Genomic DNA, 17,128 nt, shown 5'->3' on the forward strand with positions numbered 1-17,128 from the left:
ATTCCGACTACTGCACAGATGTTCAAATTCTGAATATGTATTTATAATGCAGATATACATGCATATTCAAAACCTGTGGTATTTTTAGTTCCTGCTAAATATAGTACAGTTCTGATGGTGCGAACGGCACGGCCGCAAAAGCTGGAACCGAAGTCTTCCATTAATTCCATATCAATTTTCAATAAACCGACATCCGCGAAACCTTACGAAAGAGCGAGATCCGTACATCGAGATCCGAGCGAGTGTGAGAGGGATGGAACGAGGAAGGTGTAATTAGAACTAAATAAATGATATTGGACGCCATAATATGTGTCATCAGTTTGGAACCGATCAATCCGAGCTTTCAACGGCGAACGTAAATCGAGCCATTTATTAATAAATTGCCACTCCACTTGCGGATAATGCTGATGGATTGTCCTGTGCGTGATTTTTCAATTGAATCCAGGACACGTCGCATCAAACATTCGAAATCGGGGCCTAAAAACAAATCCACTTAATGTAAGGCCTAATTCGCATGCTACGAGCGCTATTTGCCTCTTGATTTACCAAAGGGTTTCCGAGGGTAAATAATGCAAATTGAAGGAGAATTTGGTTACCACGCGACGAGCTCGGATTTGACTTTTAACACAAGCACTCACGCTTTGTATAGAGGATTGTGGCATTCTCCCTTGATTGTAAATAATTCAATAGCATTTCGTTTTAGGCATTATAATTCTGTTTAGTATATAAATACATAACATAAGATAATTCATAATTATACAATTTGGGATTATAATATACATTTTACGCACATAATCATTACATAAAAAAAGTAGTGGAAATTTACTTTAAAAATTAACTAAATTCCTTGAATTTTTCATAAGTTTATTTATAGTAAGTATACATTCAGAAGCAATTTGACCACTTGACTTAATTGAAATAAAAATAATATAATTGTGTACATATTATAAAAAAGTGTCAATGGAAGGTCATAAGTAGCCATAATATGTTTGCTTTAATAAAATCTGGGTTATATTTACTTTAAAATTTAACTGAATTCTTGCATATTTTCGGTAACGCTGTTTATTTGTAATACGTATACAAACATTTTCAAAGATCTTTTGTCTAGTCGAGAGTTATTTGGAAAACAAGAAGCCTCGAGAAGAGATCCATGAAGTGTTGAAAGCCACAAGAAATGGCATAAAGCCTTTGCAGCTAATAAATACGTGAAAAATAGAATACAAGTAAACGCACAGTTATGTTACTCAATGAAAAACGACTTAAGCTTGTTATACTTGTTAACAAAAATAAATGAAATATCAACATGTATTTAATTATATTATGACGCTAGATGGAAATTTCGACACACCTATTTATGCTCTCCGAAATATATTTGTAAATATAAACTATTTTTTTATAGAACTAACTAAAATCTGTATTTATTTGGAAGTAATATTTTATATAATTTGTTATTCATATTCTTTAATCAAGAATTATATAATTATATCAAAATAAGTTAGAATATATTTCTCATTTCGCTATATTTACTGTACTTGTCTGAATGAGTAATACACTTGGTTCTCTTTTTATGCGGTAGATACGTTCCACAAGAAAACGCATAAAAATAAATCGCACAAAAAAGGACTAGACACACGTATACAAATATTTAAAACCGTATAAAACTAAATCAATGAGTTACAATATACCAAAAATCGCATGAAAGTACAAAACTTATGAGCAAATTAACTTTATGTGAATAAAATATAAACAAATAATTATGAGACTTATGTAAGATACATAAAAAAATGTTAATATTGAAGTATTGAGACTATTAATACAACATGGCAACTATAAAGAAAAATGAATCTTGGAACTAAAGTGCTCTTCAGACTTTTTCCCCAAAAAAGTCTCATCTTGAGAAATTCAAAGAGACAAGAAAACTCAGCGACTAAAACTCACAAGGACAATGGATTTTTTAAAAGAAGGACGTCCTTTGACGCTCGTGCTGAGCTTTCTTCAGTAGCGCTTGGTCATTTCATGTTATAATTATTTTCTAGCAATTGGCTTTTGTATCCTGTTGTTTTGAATCCGTACGTTCAAATCTATTGACCCATATCCGAGTCGACCCAAACAAACATCATACACCAATTACAACAAACTCTTTGCGGTTTACCTTAAAACACGATTCGACCATATTTGGAGCGGACAATAAGCTCGTACAATTTCGTGTACATCATCGACAGACAGTAGTGGATATTTGTAACCGCAACACCGACGCATCTCCGAATAAATTTACATCCGATTATCCTCAACGTTGTCCCAGCGAAATTTATCGTAGCGGTATATCTCATACAGGCAAGAGCAGAAGAGACGGATTGAATTTTTTTTACACGAACCCGAATTACCATATCCCCGACATATTGTTATTCCTGCTCGATACTCGGCAGCTACCGACTTCTCCCGTCATCATCCCTTTATCGTTAACGCAAAGACATCCTTCTTATGTTCATCTTCGCATTAGAAAATCGATTATTTTAATGATCGATGCGCTATACATCACAATATTTTATAGCAACAAAGTATATACAGTGGAACCTCGCTTAACGAGCACCTCGCATAAAGACCATTTCGCTTAACGAGCGACGTTTTGCATAACGAGTGACGATGAGAAGTCCCGGATTGCACGCATGCTACATCATTTTTAAAACTTGTGTACACATATTATGTGCATTTTTGAATATGTTTCACTATACGAGTATTTCACTATAGGAGCAAATATCTGGAAATATTGGAACGGATTAAACTCGTTAAGCGAGTTTTCACTGTAATTCGAATTCTATAGAAGACTTCGTAACATTTGGCTGTACGTAAATAATGATATTGTATATTAGACATTGAACCTAGCCAAACCACAAATTTTACATTTTAAATTTGTAGCCTAAGGCTAGGTATTCTATAGAATACCGAATTAAACACTTTACAACTAACAAATATATGTAATACATCTCTCGAAGGCAAAGTTTCTTTTTTTTTAAGTCGTTGCCACATCGTGTTGCATTGAAATTAGAAGAGAAAGCTTTTCGAAAATCACTTTTACGATCAACATTAAAATCAATACATTTATTAAATTTGCATAACAGATAAACAAATGGTATCAAAGACGTGAACATAACTCCGTGCAATCAACGTGTATAATCAGCTCTGCATTAATTAAAAACTCCTGGTTATTGCTTCATGTGCGAGGTGAAACTAAGCTCCTGGACTCTTTATGCTAAAGTGAAAACTAATCTGTATTCCCCTCACGGCTATCCTCGAATGATAAAAGTGATGAAACTGCATACATTACGTTTGCAAGTAGCTATTTATTTTGACGTCATTGAAAATTTAAACGCTATACAAAAACATCATTATATAACATTTTAACGTACCTATAACTTACACAAAAATCCATTTTTGAGCATTACAATAATTTCACAAATAGTAACCAATAGTATTTTCAATCATACTTGTCTCAAGGCACTTTTAAACATCTTGTTAAACATCCACAAAAGCTTATGCTTTGGATTTTATTAGAAAATAATGAATGAATTATGTTTTCGCGGCACACACAGACCCAGTAAAGTTAATAAATCATTTTTTGTATACTTCTTTTGCTTCTAATAATTATTTACGAGTATTTTCAGTTTATGAAACAGTGGAACGAAATCATTCATAAATACTACCAACTGTATTTTCACATCGTAACAAATGCAATTTTCCATGAATAATTTAACACTAGCAATATGTAATCAAATAAAACACAAGAAACAGCAATAATTGCATATTTTAGCAAGTCAATTAATTAAATTTGCAATTTAAAATAAACAATTGTAATTTCAAGAGAATTCAATTCCGCTAATGTATTTTTGTGTAAATATTTTACCAGCATATATATTTTACAATTATTAACGAGAGCACATTATTTATTTAGTCTACATTCGGTGGTTTATTAATGTTCCTTTAATATTAATTATGTTCATTGTCGATAAAATAAATAGAGATACATTAATTTATATTTAAAATCAATTCAAATGAAAATTAATGTTCCGGATGAATAATTAAATCTTTCAATTTCATGCTTTTTATTAATTAGTTACATTTTTTAGATTATTACGGTCATTGCTTCCATAATAAAACAAAAAATACATTATTAAATACTTACAGCAGAACATTAGTATTTTTAACAATAATTTATATAAGATTTATTAGTTTTTAACATTTTCCTGTTAAGATTATAAGAGAAGATGTTTTATTTTATATAAGTAATGTATTAAAATATATTTAATTTTTAAAACTGAAAACAGTAATAATATCCAATAGTATAGAAGTAAATCATCAACTTTTCGAGTTATAGATATTTTGATCGAATCCAAAAAACGTTTAGTATTATAATTATTGTTGTATTTCATAGTATAAAATTATGAAATAACAGTTGGATAAAATTTAAGAAATAATTAGAGTCAAAGGTAGTTCTATTTATAACAATGTTTCCATTATTTAAATAAAAATGTTTAATAGAAAAAACTTTACTTATTGTTACAGGTTTATGGAAACACATTTAGTTTTTTTTTTAAACATATTCAGGAAATGTTTTTTGACGTAAATTGTAAAGTACATATTCTTCTTTTCATTCAGTATTTCAAGCAAGATTCTTAAGAAAAGAGCATACATTGAATTTTTCGTGCCAGGAAAGCATGTAGAAAACAATGACCGTATAAACTTTGAGATTTATGATCAACTATTTTTGTTGTAAACACAGGACGTTCTATTGTCGAACACTTTGTCAAAGGGGAAGAAAAAGTATTAGGAATGTTTAGCACCGTTCCCATGACCTTTTGTATCGCGCGTTTCCGAATCGGAGAAGAATGAAATATTTATCGGTACTCTTTCCCGAGTATACAATTTTTCCGGAACGTTTACGAGCCTTTTATGAAATAACCTAATGCATGTTTATTATAATAGGTTCGTGGGGGTTGCAAGAATTTATGAGATTTATTAAATTTAATTACACGGCGTGCCTCACAATGGGTTCCGCTGAAAGGCCAAGCTCAGATTCTCAAAGGTACCAAAAAGGACCTAACTTTCCGCCTAAGTAACGGTACAGACGACGCGACGGGGGTGGCCGCATTCAATTTGATCCCTTCCCCCCTACAGTAGCTCCCGACTCTTGAATCTGCCTCATAAATACACATCGTCACGCCGTGCATCTCCAAGTTCGTAACTTTAATGGGGTGATAATGTATAGCTTGTTACGTTATGTTGAACTCTGATTTTTTTATTGCGTTTTTTTTTAAGTTTCCTTTCGTCGGCATTGCGTGGCCTCATTGCTGGATATAGTTTCAATTAATGTGTAATTATTCTGTGCCAGATTCGAAATCAATCGGTTAACGGGAAGCAATGCCCCAAAGCAGATTGGATGAGTTGAAATAATTCTTGGAAAAAAACATTTCCGAACGGATAAAAAAATCCCAAATATTCACGTATACACCTATTGCATGTATTAGTCGTGAAAGTTGCTTAAAACTGGTTCTACCATTTATCAAGAAAAAAACAATTGCATAATAATAAATGTCAAAATGTGATAAATAACCGAACATAACAACTGTAGTTTATGAACTACTACGATTCTCAATGCAATTAGTGTGAATATAACAACTGTAGTTTATGAACTACTACGATTCTCAATGCAATTAGTGTGAATATTAAAACAATTGTAATATTCTAATAAAATATTATGTGAATCCATATATAATATTAAATTTAGCAAATTATGAATTGAATTAGAGTGGAAAGAATTATGATCAAGAGATCTTTGTAACAATTCACATGTTCTTTGTTTAGTGTGAAAATCTAATTAATAGATTTTCATTAATAATAATGTAAACCTAATTAATTTTCCTTTAACATTCTGCGATTCAATATCAAAATAATATTTGTAATACAACATAAACTAATTGATCTGAAGATGAAAATACAAGCAAATATTAGTATTAATAATATAAATGAATTTATGAATACAAATTATATATTAACAATTATCGAAGTAATAAAAGTGACAATGGTAAACAATTGAAAATAGAGTTGGCACGGAAACTAATTTCTAGGTAATAATCGTCTTGGAAGTAAGTTTGGCAAAACAAATGTTCAGTAAAGCAACTCGTATAAAATTATTTTTAGCTTACACAAAGATCACTTACAGCATCTTTTTAATGGAAGTAATTTTTCTTTTTCGTTACTAGCAAATTTGTTAATTATAAGTTATGAAATGTAGTAAGAAATGTAAATAAATAATTTTGTTGTTATTAATATTAAAAAAAAAAGTATGTCTGTAACGGTTTATATTATTTGATATGTTTCTATTATTACTATTCTATACAATTACGGTATTGGCTAGTACTGACCTAACGTTTAATGAAGTTGAGCCTCTTTTCAGAGATATTGTAATTATAATTTATTAATTTCATGTGTTTATAAAATGTGAAAGATGATGTTTGTAATTTGTATAGGTAAATGGCGAAAGACCACCCTAATGCATAAATGTAGGATGTATATATGTGGTATATAAATGTGTATGTATATAGCGAGTCGTAAATGTTAGCGTAGTGTATGGTTCTTGGACGTCACTTCCTCGCCGACAAGGAGGTCGTATCTCTACGAATCCGTGTGCAGGTTTCTTAATTAGCTGGGGAATCGGAAGTCGAGAAAATAACTGATCGTCTTTTGTGTGTGAAAAGAAAATACATATTACATACACTTACAAATACACACGCGAAGACGGCGAGGTCAGAAAGGTCAACACGATGGATTACGGAGGATAGGTAAATTGAAGCTGATGAATGAGGTAGATGATTTTGGCGATGATGGATGTATTGAAGCGCGGACCAGAAATGGTTATGCGAAAATGATTTGGTATGCAGCAGACGAGGCAGACCGATGGTTTCACCGTCCCAAATTCGTTCTGTTGTTGTTATTTCACTTACCAGCCTCGTAGTTCACCTTCAGGCGCCTCCACTGCTTGGCCTGGTACAGCGAGTAAAGAGCGACGACCAAGAAGAAGATTATGCAGGAGCAGACGGCGCAGGTGAGTGCTATGGCCTGCCAATCCCAGATGAGCTCTTCGGCGGTGTTGAAAGGTGGTTCCGCGCTGCCTGCCATCGTCGTTTCGGTACTTTCTCCACCGACGTGTCTGTGATGCTCGGACCTGTGGACACCGCTGTGCCGATGGTTCTGATGGCGATGCTTCTTGCTCTGCGAATTGAGGTACTCCAAAAGAATACCCAGTGGGGCGCACTGGGTGTCCTTGTAGACCTGGCACGGGATGAAAACGACTTGATTCTTGCTTTCGCATATTGTGCAGTTCATGCATTTTTGGAGCTCGTAGTTCAGGTACTGATCCTTCAAGCAGAGCGCCGACACTGTCGTCGGTGGAAAGCACAGCAGCACCAAGATGGTGGTCAAGGCCGGCGCCGCCAATAACACCTGAATACAAAAAAAATATATATATAAATATTTTGGGAAGATCTCGAAACCTTCCAAAAAAACAATGTCAGGTCAATCAACCTATGTAGCAGGCGTTGCACAACAAAACGCAATTACTACATTGTACTTCTATGTTTTTTGTTTGTTAGTGGACCGCAAGTCTAAAACATTGTTCGAGGCTTAATTGCAGACCGCAGCAGCATACAAAAAAATAGATTTGGTAACGCTTTGGGAACGGCCAAATTGGCTAATAATCACACAGCCGTGCACATCAAACGCATTAAATCCGCATCGAAACCACCGAAAACACATAATCACGATGACACTTCACAAACTTTTTGTTTTGTGCAGCTAAAAACAAATTACTAATGACATTTTCATTGCCTTCTGTTCATATACCATTTTAATTTATAGTAACAAAAACAATGTGTAGAATTTTGACAACTTATGCAAATATGATACTTTTAATTGTCAGTTTAACAACATTGAAACTAATGGTAAAATGCATTGTATAATTTAATGTTTATTGCATTAAGAAAACTGAAGAAATATCTAAAATAATAAATATTTCTTATAAATAAATAAAAAAACTGAACGTATATCAAGTAAAAAAAAATCTCTTATTATGTAAAGACTATTATACAAATTTATTTGTACGACCGGCGCAAGAGATTACGCCGTCCTGGACAAGACATGTAATTTACGCGCTACATAATATGAAATTGTATACATTCATGAAAATTTTCCGACCCTTGGCATCTACCACCCTGGACATATGCCCAGTTTAGCGCCGACTCTGTTTATTTGTAAAACATTAAATTCCATTGGGTTATGAATATTTAGTCTAATATAAGTTATATTTTAAATTATACTCAATAAAATTTAGCTAATATATAATAGCATATGTAATAATTCCGTAATAGGTGTACAGTAGTAGTAGAAGTAATCAGTGCAGAAAATCATATTAGAATTATTGATTATACCTATAATATATTGAATTAGTAGATAAAATAATTTCTAAACAAAAACTCATTTTGGAGACAAACTAATGAAATTATGACTCCTACTTTAAATAATAAATATTGGTAATACAAGATCAATTAGTCATAATTATAATATAACTATTACTAATTATTATTTGCAAAGCTATTTGACGTTTATTTCTAATATTATTTTTTTAAATATTTGAATCCAAAAGTAATAAACAATATTTTTAAAGTATTTTATTTGCTTTTGAATTTATTTTAGTTATATATGTTTTTTGATTAATTCTTCATTTTTAATCTTTAATTATTTATGTAATGTATATTTATACGTACATGAAAATAGTAATTTAAATTAAATAAATAAATTAGGGTGCTCTAACAAAATAAAAGAAAGTAACACATTAAAATGATCAAACTAGACAGTACAAGACAGACCACTTATTAAAATTGTTAAAAAAGATCTCAAAAGAATAAAAAACTTAAATTGGTTAAAATAATACCTAAAAGTAACATATTAAAATGTATAATTGTTACTTTTAATAATATTTTAATTAATTTACATAATTGTAGTTTAAAACAAAACAGGTACATGATAGTTCTCGGATCTTGAATTTAGTTTATCTTCATGTTTTAATTATAAACTAAATAAATAGCAAAATATAATAAAAGAAAACAAGTTCGATACGATTATTGATGTCATATCGATTTAACGATATGTTTCTATTTACCATCAGTATGAAAACAAATCAGCAGAAACAGGATGCCTGCAGCCGCATGGATATTGCTTTGCAAACAAATAAACACGTTTCAAATTCGTATCGATTTCGATGAGAAATCGACATATTGAATGACGACTAGAAACAATGTTTTTTGCCATCAGAGCAGGAAGACGATCCTACATTGTATTTAGTTTCAAACGCAAATCATCCAATAATGCATATTAATTTCAGACTCATGGGGGAAAACACGCGGAACGTAATTATCGGCTCCGCTAAACACTGCAATCGAAATTTGTTTACATATTTAATGCATTCCATTCCAACGAATCGAATCGGAGGTCGATACTATTTAATTAGCACCTGTTCGACCTCAGAAATTCGCAATAATCATACGGCGATGATAATGAATTCATAATTTGTACAACAACAAAAAAAGAAGAAAAATCGTCCCACGTGTCTCCATCCAAAATTAACGCAATTCATATTTATAGAATTTAGTTTGTTTAGTAATAAATTAAAATCTTTAATTTGCGTTACGTTGCAAAAGATGGATTCGTGTGCAATTCGCACGTAAACATTCGATACGAAAAGAAGTTTCTATTTGTTATATAAGGTTGTAACTGACCATTTGCGGTTTGTTATTCAGACATTGTAAATATTTCTTATTTTAATCCAGAATAATGGTTGGTATATTACTTACGTTTTGAGAAATGCGGATTTGATCAATTTCAAAACTATTACAAAATTATTTTTTATTCAAAAATGTTTTTTTTTTCTCTTTACAGTCAAATATCTTGCTGTGCGGTTTATTTTGTATGTATTTAGTTCCTCGATTATTCCGTTATTGCTGCACAATTCTTATATAATTGTCACTTCGCATTTTTTTAATATTTACATGTTAAATAATCATTAGCAAATATCGTCAATTACTTCTGGATACGTATTTTGAAGTATTCGACATTACACATCTGCTTGAAGGCCAAGTAATTTCTTAGAATCGAGAAATCAAAAAATATTTAATAACGATAATAAACGTATAAAACTGTTGTTACTGTTAGTAATGTTTATTAAAAAAAATAGTAACTAAATGGAATTTATGTAATAAATACATGTGGATATGGCCTTTAATTTAACTAATTACAAGGTATACTACTAGAATTACATTATTATAATTAAGTTAACATCTATATCTAATAAACCTATAATTTTTAAATTAAATTTATCGAAGATATCAAATCATTATAATATATTTTTTTCTTTAAATTAAAAAAATACATAATAATTCGTACTAGAATTTAGTTTTTGTTATGTTATTTAGCCAAAATTATGTCAGTCTTGGTTTGTAAAAAAAAAATATTCAAAACAACATAATAATGTTTGCTGCAACTTTTTTTTATTTTCGGATATTTTTGACCTGAATAAGTGTATATTTTTGGAACAGCGATGTATTAGAATTTTAATTTGAGACAGAAATGATTTTGGACATTAATAAGTATAATTTTAATACCAATAAGATGTTTTTTAAATCATAAGAAACTCTTAGTCTTTTAAATCCTTTTTTAAGTCCCTCTTTAATCTGCTAAGACCGTAAATATTCTTATCTACCTAAACGTTTCAATGCTTTCAGATTAACATTTCTATCTAAGCTGCAATATTCGATTATCGTTTATTGTTTACATTATGTTATTTAATTTAATATTCAAAATTTGTTAACACGTGCTACAAGAAGAATATCTATCTCGGTTGAAAATAAAAATAAATACATTTCGTAACTGAATCCGAAACGAAAACAGTGAAACAAATATTGAAATGGGGTCAACGGAAAGTTCCAAGGAAGGAACTAAGTTCCGGGAACGAAGTAATGAAAGTTTCTCATATGGTCGAGGACCGTGCGTATTCATACAGCAAAAGAAAGAACAAAACGAAAATGCGGAAAAAGAGCTGGTAGGGTAGGTGTGTTTTAAAGTAAATTACGTCTGGGCCGAAACGAATTGTTGGAATGAACCAAAAGGCACTTTACACCCAACTGAACCGACACGAACAAAAAAAAAAACATATCAGAAGAAAACGTTTATATACAGCGAGCTTTCCTCTTTGACTAATCCATGTAATTTGTTTCGGGGTTGGGTTATATAATTAATTTGTGAATTGATTAATATTAATGATCTCCGGATGGACGACGCGCATCGAAACGGCTGAAACCATCAATCCTCATACTCGCCTCATCATCAAACACCTTTCCGTTGATGCAATTGAATCCGAAATCACGTTCACCGTACATTTTTTTCTCTCGTAGTTTTTACGTTGTTTTATTTTTGTTGTTTGTTCTCCTCATTTTTTTTTCGCTTTGCCTGCAACATGCTGGTGCCATTAGTCTGGCATATGGTGACCATATCGTCTGGATAAACACACGCGCAAGAAGTTCAAGGCGTACCATGGTACGTGCATAATGGGTCGAGTGGAAAGAGCAGGGTGGAAAGGAGCAGAGAAAAGTTATTTTTAATTGTGGACCTTGATTGAGGTCGATTAAGGATTCAGGTAGCGTTTGGTAGCCTCCAGGGGGAGAGACGCTGGGAGGGACCAAAAGCGCCGAAAGCGAACGCTCCTCGTGATCTATTATGCAATCCCATGTTGTTTGTTGATGATGGTCTATCCCTCCTCCTCGTCCTCGTCCATTGTTGTTGCTGGTACCCCGCACCTCTTCAAAGATGAATTATCGGTCGCCGCTTTAATGCGGACAACTAAATCGTGCTTTGTTTCCGTTCGCTTTTAATGTCACCTAATGTCCCTTTTCTTCTTCGACCACCATCGGACGTCCAGGGAATGAATGCGTGTGGCCGACCGTCAGATAAACTTGAAATGGATCGTCGAAGAAGAGGAAGAAGAGTAGAAGGAGCAGAAGAAGTATGAAGAGCCAAAAGACAATGACGTTAGCAGTAAAAAAAATATAATAAACATTAAGTCTCGGGGGGAAAGGTAATTTGGGCAAATGGACAAAGTGTGTCGTCCGCCTCTTATCCTCCTATCATTTCAGATATTATCTCTAATGCCTACCGAAATACAAGGAGCTTTTGGAATCTCGCCCTCCCTCTCACTCTGATTACGTTACCCGCTTTCAATTGTAAATGTAAATCTAGTCACCATATAGGACCGAGACAAAACACAAAATATAAAGAGAGACGAATACGATTAACATTATGAATGCACCACAATGGCCCATCTTATCGCATTATATCTACTCTTTATGCCTCAACATCAATCACATAGCATGTGTAGTTCACATTCGAATGGTCTTTAATTCTTTGTTTTATGAGAAAGCTTCAAATGTTTTAACGAAATAATCTCTCTTTCAACCTACATAAAATACATAAAAATAAAAGATAAATTCGATGGAAAAAAATGCAATTGAAACCATTTACATTCTTTAATGTGATAATTTACTTCTTATTTTAGAACGTTAAATAATAAAAATATTGCATAATTAATAAAATGGTAAAATAATAAAATGTTGTATTGTTGTTTATGACAATAACATTATCAGAACGAAAGTTATGAGCAATTATTTTGTTCTTTAGACATTTGGACTTTAGAATTAGAAGACTTTATTTGAAGCAACAACAAACGGCTTTTCAGTGCACACATAAAATATAAATATGCGTTTGTAATGCTATATTTATATTATTTATGTATGCTATAAATAACACTTCTAACCAACAGAAGTTATCCCTTTGAACACTAGTCTACATCTAATGTTTCAACTAAACTGTAAACAAAAAATGATATTGTGTTATCTTCATTATATTATAACTTTCAATACCAATAAGCTGAAACAATTTGTAAAATTATTCTTCTTATTTATAAGAACTGATGATTTCTTTTCAAAAGATTTCAATATAAACAAATAAAAATATATGTTTCTTTGATTAAAGAAATTGATTGAAAAATGTCGGTTTAAATTTAAACTAAAGTAATTGCACATTCCAAAACAAATTGCCATTCTGAATGTAAACAAATTCCTTAGTAAATTTAGAACTATTTCAGGGTCAGATTGAAAGAATCCGAATATTTACGAATTCCAATTACTTAATGCTTCATCAATCTTCTTCGCAGAGTGGCGCAAAAAAAAATCTGTTCTAAACACAAAGAGCTGGAAACAAAACATTTGCTCCGCTTTCAAATGAATTTACTTCTGTTTGTTTGTTGAAAGTTTTTCGAATCTAAAATTCAATCTTTTCTTTTTACCTTTTACCTTTTCTATATTTTTTTTATCAATTAATTTTGTTATTTCACATCATGAAATTTCCAAATTGCTTTTACATAAAAATATATAGACAATTTATTTAATTATAATTACGATTTTTATAACTTTAATCCACTCCAAGTTTGAGAAACACTGCTTATAGAATATACATTTTAATAGAAAAAAAACGTAAGTAACTTTTTTACAAAATCAGTATAAAAAAATTTAAAAAAAAAACATATGAATTGTTTTGATATAAATCGTGAAATATTGTTAAGATATTTTGGCTTTTTGAAAGTTATAGAGAGATATGAACTGGGAACATTGTATCCACACCATTTACTGCATCCGACGACAAACTCGAAGAAGATGCTAATATCCTTGGATGTCCTTTAATCTCTTGCTTAATGGCATAATAATACGCTGATCATAAAAACAGCAACATTGTAACAAAACCTCAATATATAAAGAAAGACATCAGTGCAACAAAAACACAAATGTATACTTTATACTTAACTTTGATGAAGTCATATTTAACATATTACCAGAGTGAAAACTGTTGTTTATATAAAAATATATAATTACATATTTTAATGTAATTTCAATTAAATTATGCGGATGAAATTAAAACTATAACTAATTTATAGGCCTCTAAGCAAGTAAAAGTACAAGAATTTTAACAATCATTTTGTTTCGCAAACAATGCGCATATTGTGAACTTACAAAGTTCGAACAATGGAGACTTATCAACTATTTAAGCGGAGTACAATGTCTCGTAAATTCATGGGAAAGACTTTAACGTTTCTTTTCGTCTCACACCACTTGAAATAAGGACCATTACAAGTTGTAATGTAAGTTAATTGATATTTCAGATTTCATTATGCGCGTGTGACGACAACGTAAATTATAGTTTTTTTTTTTTTTCAATTTATGTGTTTTTGTATTCTTCCCGTTATAAATAATTTACGTTTGATACAGAAAGAACACTTTTTTTCCAAGGCTGTACGTGTTTGGAAAATTGAAGCAGTATCTTTTTTCTTCTTCTTCATATAATTTAGCTCCTAAAACGCGACAGAATTTCAATTATATTCTTGTCTATTTTGTCATGTGAATACATATTTTTTATTAAGTCTAATCTTCCAACAGTAGCAGCAGCTACGTATTTATGTTGACTTTATAATTTGTTTATTAAAAAAAATTGAAAATAAAATTTGGTAGAACTGAAGCCAAATTGTTTAAATGACATATTCAAAAGGTACACGAATTTATTTAATCTAGTATGCATACATGATTAATCTTCATTTTGCAGTTTAATTTTAGAGCAACGAAATTATCCGGACTCGTTGCATACATTTTGATTACATTTGCTTTGAATCGTGAAGAGAATTTTGCTCCTGAAGATTTTATTAAAATTTTATAACACGCAAATTTGTTTATTTTGCAATATCAAAGGTCGCTCGTTAAATTTCCGCACAGCAGGGGCTTTTATTAAAGTCCATACGCGATGTTATTAAATGCAACGTTTTGTAATAACTGCCCGAAATGAAAAAAATTCATTCATCACATTTTCAACGGATTATTTCATGCGTTATGGATTTTTTTTTCCAATATCACCCATAAAATATTATTGCCATTTTTAAAAGCCATGAAGTTTCCAATAATCATGTGTCCATAAAATGTGAAATTATGAAATTGATAGAAATAGTTGTCATCCAAAATTAACGCTTTATACAAAATGAAAAGAATCTGATCATTACATGTTTAATTACATCTTTGTTAATTTAACTATATTTAAATAAAATGAATTAATGAAAAAACCTTCTTGAAAGGTGATGGCATATGGAAAATATAGTTCTTTGTTTATTAAATAAAAAAATACTTAAATAAAATTGGTTTTGCACATATTAATTGCGCTTATATTAATAACGAAGATTACAGTTTTGTAGAAAGAATAAAGGTAAAAATAATATAAATACTGTTATGGAAATAAGTAAAATTGTAACTTTAATTACCAGTTGTAACGGTCACAATGAAGCAATTTATCAGTTTTGTAAGATTGCTAAAGTAATCAATATGATAAAGACCACCAACAGATGATTTTTTATTCTTATCAGATATGGGAAATAACTGCAGTTATATCCTACTATAGAATTAACCACAAACTTTATTGTATCTCCTTAATAAATAAACAATATAAGTTAGTAATAAAGAAGTTTTCATATCCAATTATATTTAAATTATATCGAATAGTTGCATAAATAAAATTTCTGCAATGTATTACAGTTTATAAACCACGAGGTTTTCATTCTAGTTAAATGTAATTGTATTTACTATTGATCCCAGTTGGCACAGAGTGAGTGTATATAAAAAAATCAAGTAGAATCATTTAAATTCTTTGCTTAACTATTCGATAAGTTTAATTTTATAAATAATCAAAATTTGTAGAGGTTCCACATATTTATTTGCCTCAACACATTTCAGCATTCAATTGGCGTCGAAAGATTCTTGGCAACGCAGGTAAAAACCACTGGATTCGGTTATTAAATTATTGAGCAATTACAGCTCAGGAGTAGCAATAAATATGAAACAAAACCAGCGAGAGTTTAATAAGTGCGAAATTGAATTTCACCAATTTCATTAGTTGGCAGTCCACCAATTTTCCGCAGAATCCAACATGGATATGGTTATTAGAATTCCAGCAAAACCGAGCTGCACTCCTTCTCCGTCTTGCACCATAAAAACTGCTGACGTATGAAAAGCTCTTAGGTATTTTTGTCATCAGAAACGTGATGGAATTTAATGATCGCACATCATCATCATCTTCGCTTCCAAGAAACCTTTTTCTCAATGGATGCACTGTATCATAGATTGCGCAAAACACAAAGCTAGAAAAAGCAACTGTTGCAATTCTCGTTTCTTTTTTGCGATATAAATAACGCTGAAAGACAATTGCTACGTCGAATTTCAATTATAATCAGCATCGGCACTGGAGCAGAGCTTCAATTACGAATAACTCGATTGCATTTATTGTTTTACGTAATTGTAGCGCCGCCTCGTCGCTGTTGTTGCCAGTTTCAAAAGGCCAGATGATTTTAATTGATTTCAGCTGTATTTCATAATTAGGAAAAATAATAACGTTGACCGAGAATAGAGGCGAGTCACGGCCGAATCCATTTGGGAATACTCTATTTTTTTACAAACTATTTCAAATATACAATTATGTCTGAACAGAAATGTATATTAGACATAAAACGAGCATTGTATAAAATTAACGTAAAAATAATTTGCTAATTTTATATAATCAATTAACATAATACATTCTAAATATATATTTGTGTTGAGTAAATTCCCAAGAAGAACTAAAGAATGTAATTTATGTAGGAAATAAATCATCAAAGCTTTATCTTATGAACCAGTCTTTCTGAACCTATGGACCGCAATTAGGATAACAAAAAGGTTGGTAAACTCTGATACAAACATTACTAATGTTATGTAAATGTCATATGTTTCTTTGTAGTCAATGTGTTGAAAGCATGAATTTGAATGATAAGAATTGAAAATGAATACTTAAACTTGGTAAATTATACTTAAAAGTGTTGTCTAGACACTAAATTCTCACAGATATTCTTAAAACTAATGTATTTCCAAGTAACTTAATACAAAAAATTGAGATTGTAACATTATAG

The 17,128-nt window shown here is 31.0% G+C and overlaps 1 protein-coding gene across 1 annotated transcript in view; it reads right to left on the minus strand.

Annotated features, from left to right (window-relative positions):
- LOC108565180 (tumor necrosis factor receptor superfamily member wengen) overlaps positions 1 to 17,128 on the minus strand; it is a 37,316-nt gene that overhangs the window by 8,529 nt on the left and 11,659 nt on the right. Inside the window, exon 2 of the mRNA XM_017924494.1 lies at positions 6,999 to 7,497. Within this exon, the coding sequence (XP_017779983.1) occupies positions 6,999 to 7,497 (499 nt within the window). The remainder of the gene's footprint in view (positions 1 to 6,998; positions 7,498 to 17,128) is intronic.

This window comes from Nicrophorus vespilloides, unplaced genomic scaffold (genome assembly GCF_001412225.1).
Source record: "Nicrophorus vespilloides isolate i.1.1-1 unplaced genomic scaffold, Nicve_v1.0, whole genome shotgun sequence".
NCBI classification, from domain to species: Eukaryota; Metazoa; Arthropoda; class Insecta; order Coleoptera; family Silphidae; genus Nicrophorus; species Nicrophorus vespilloides.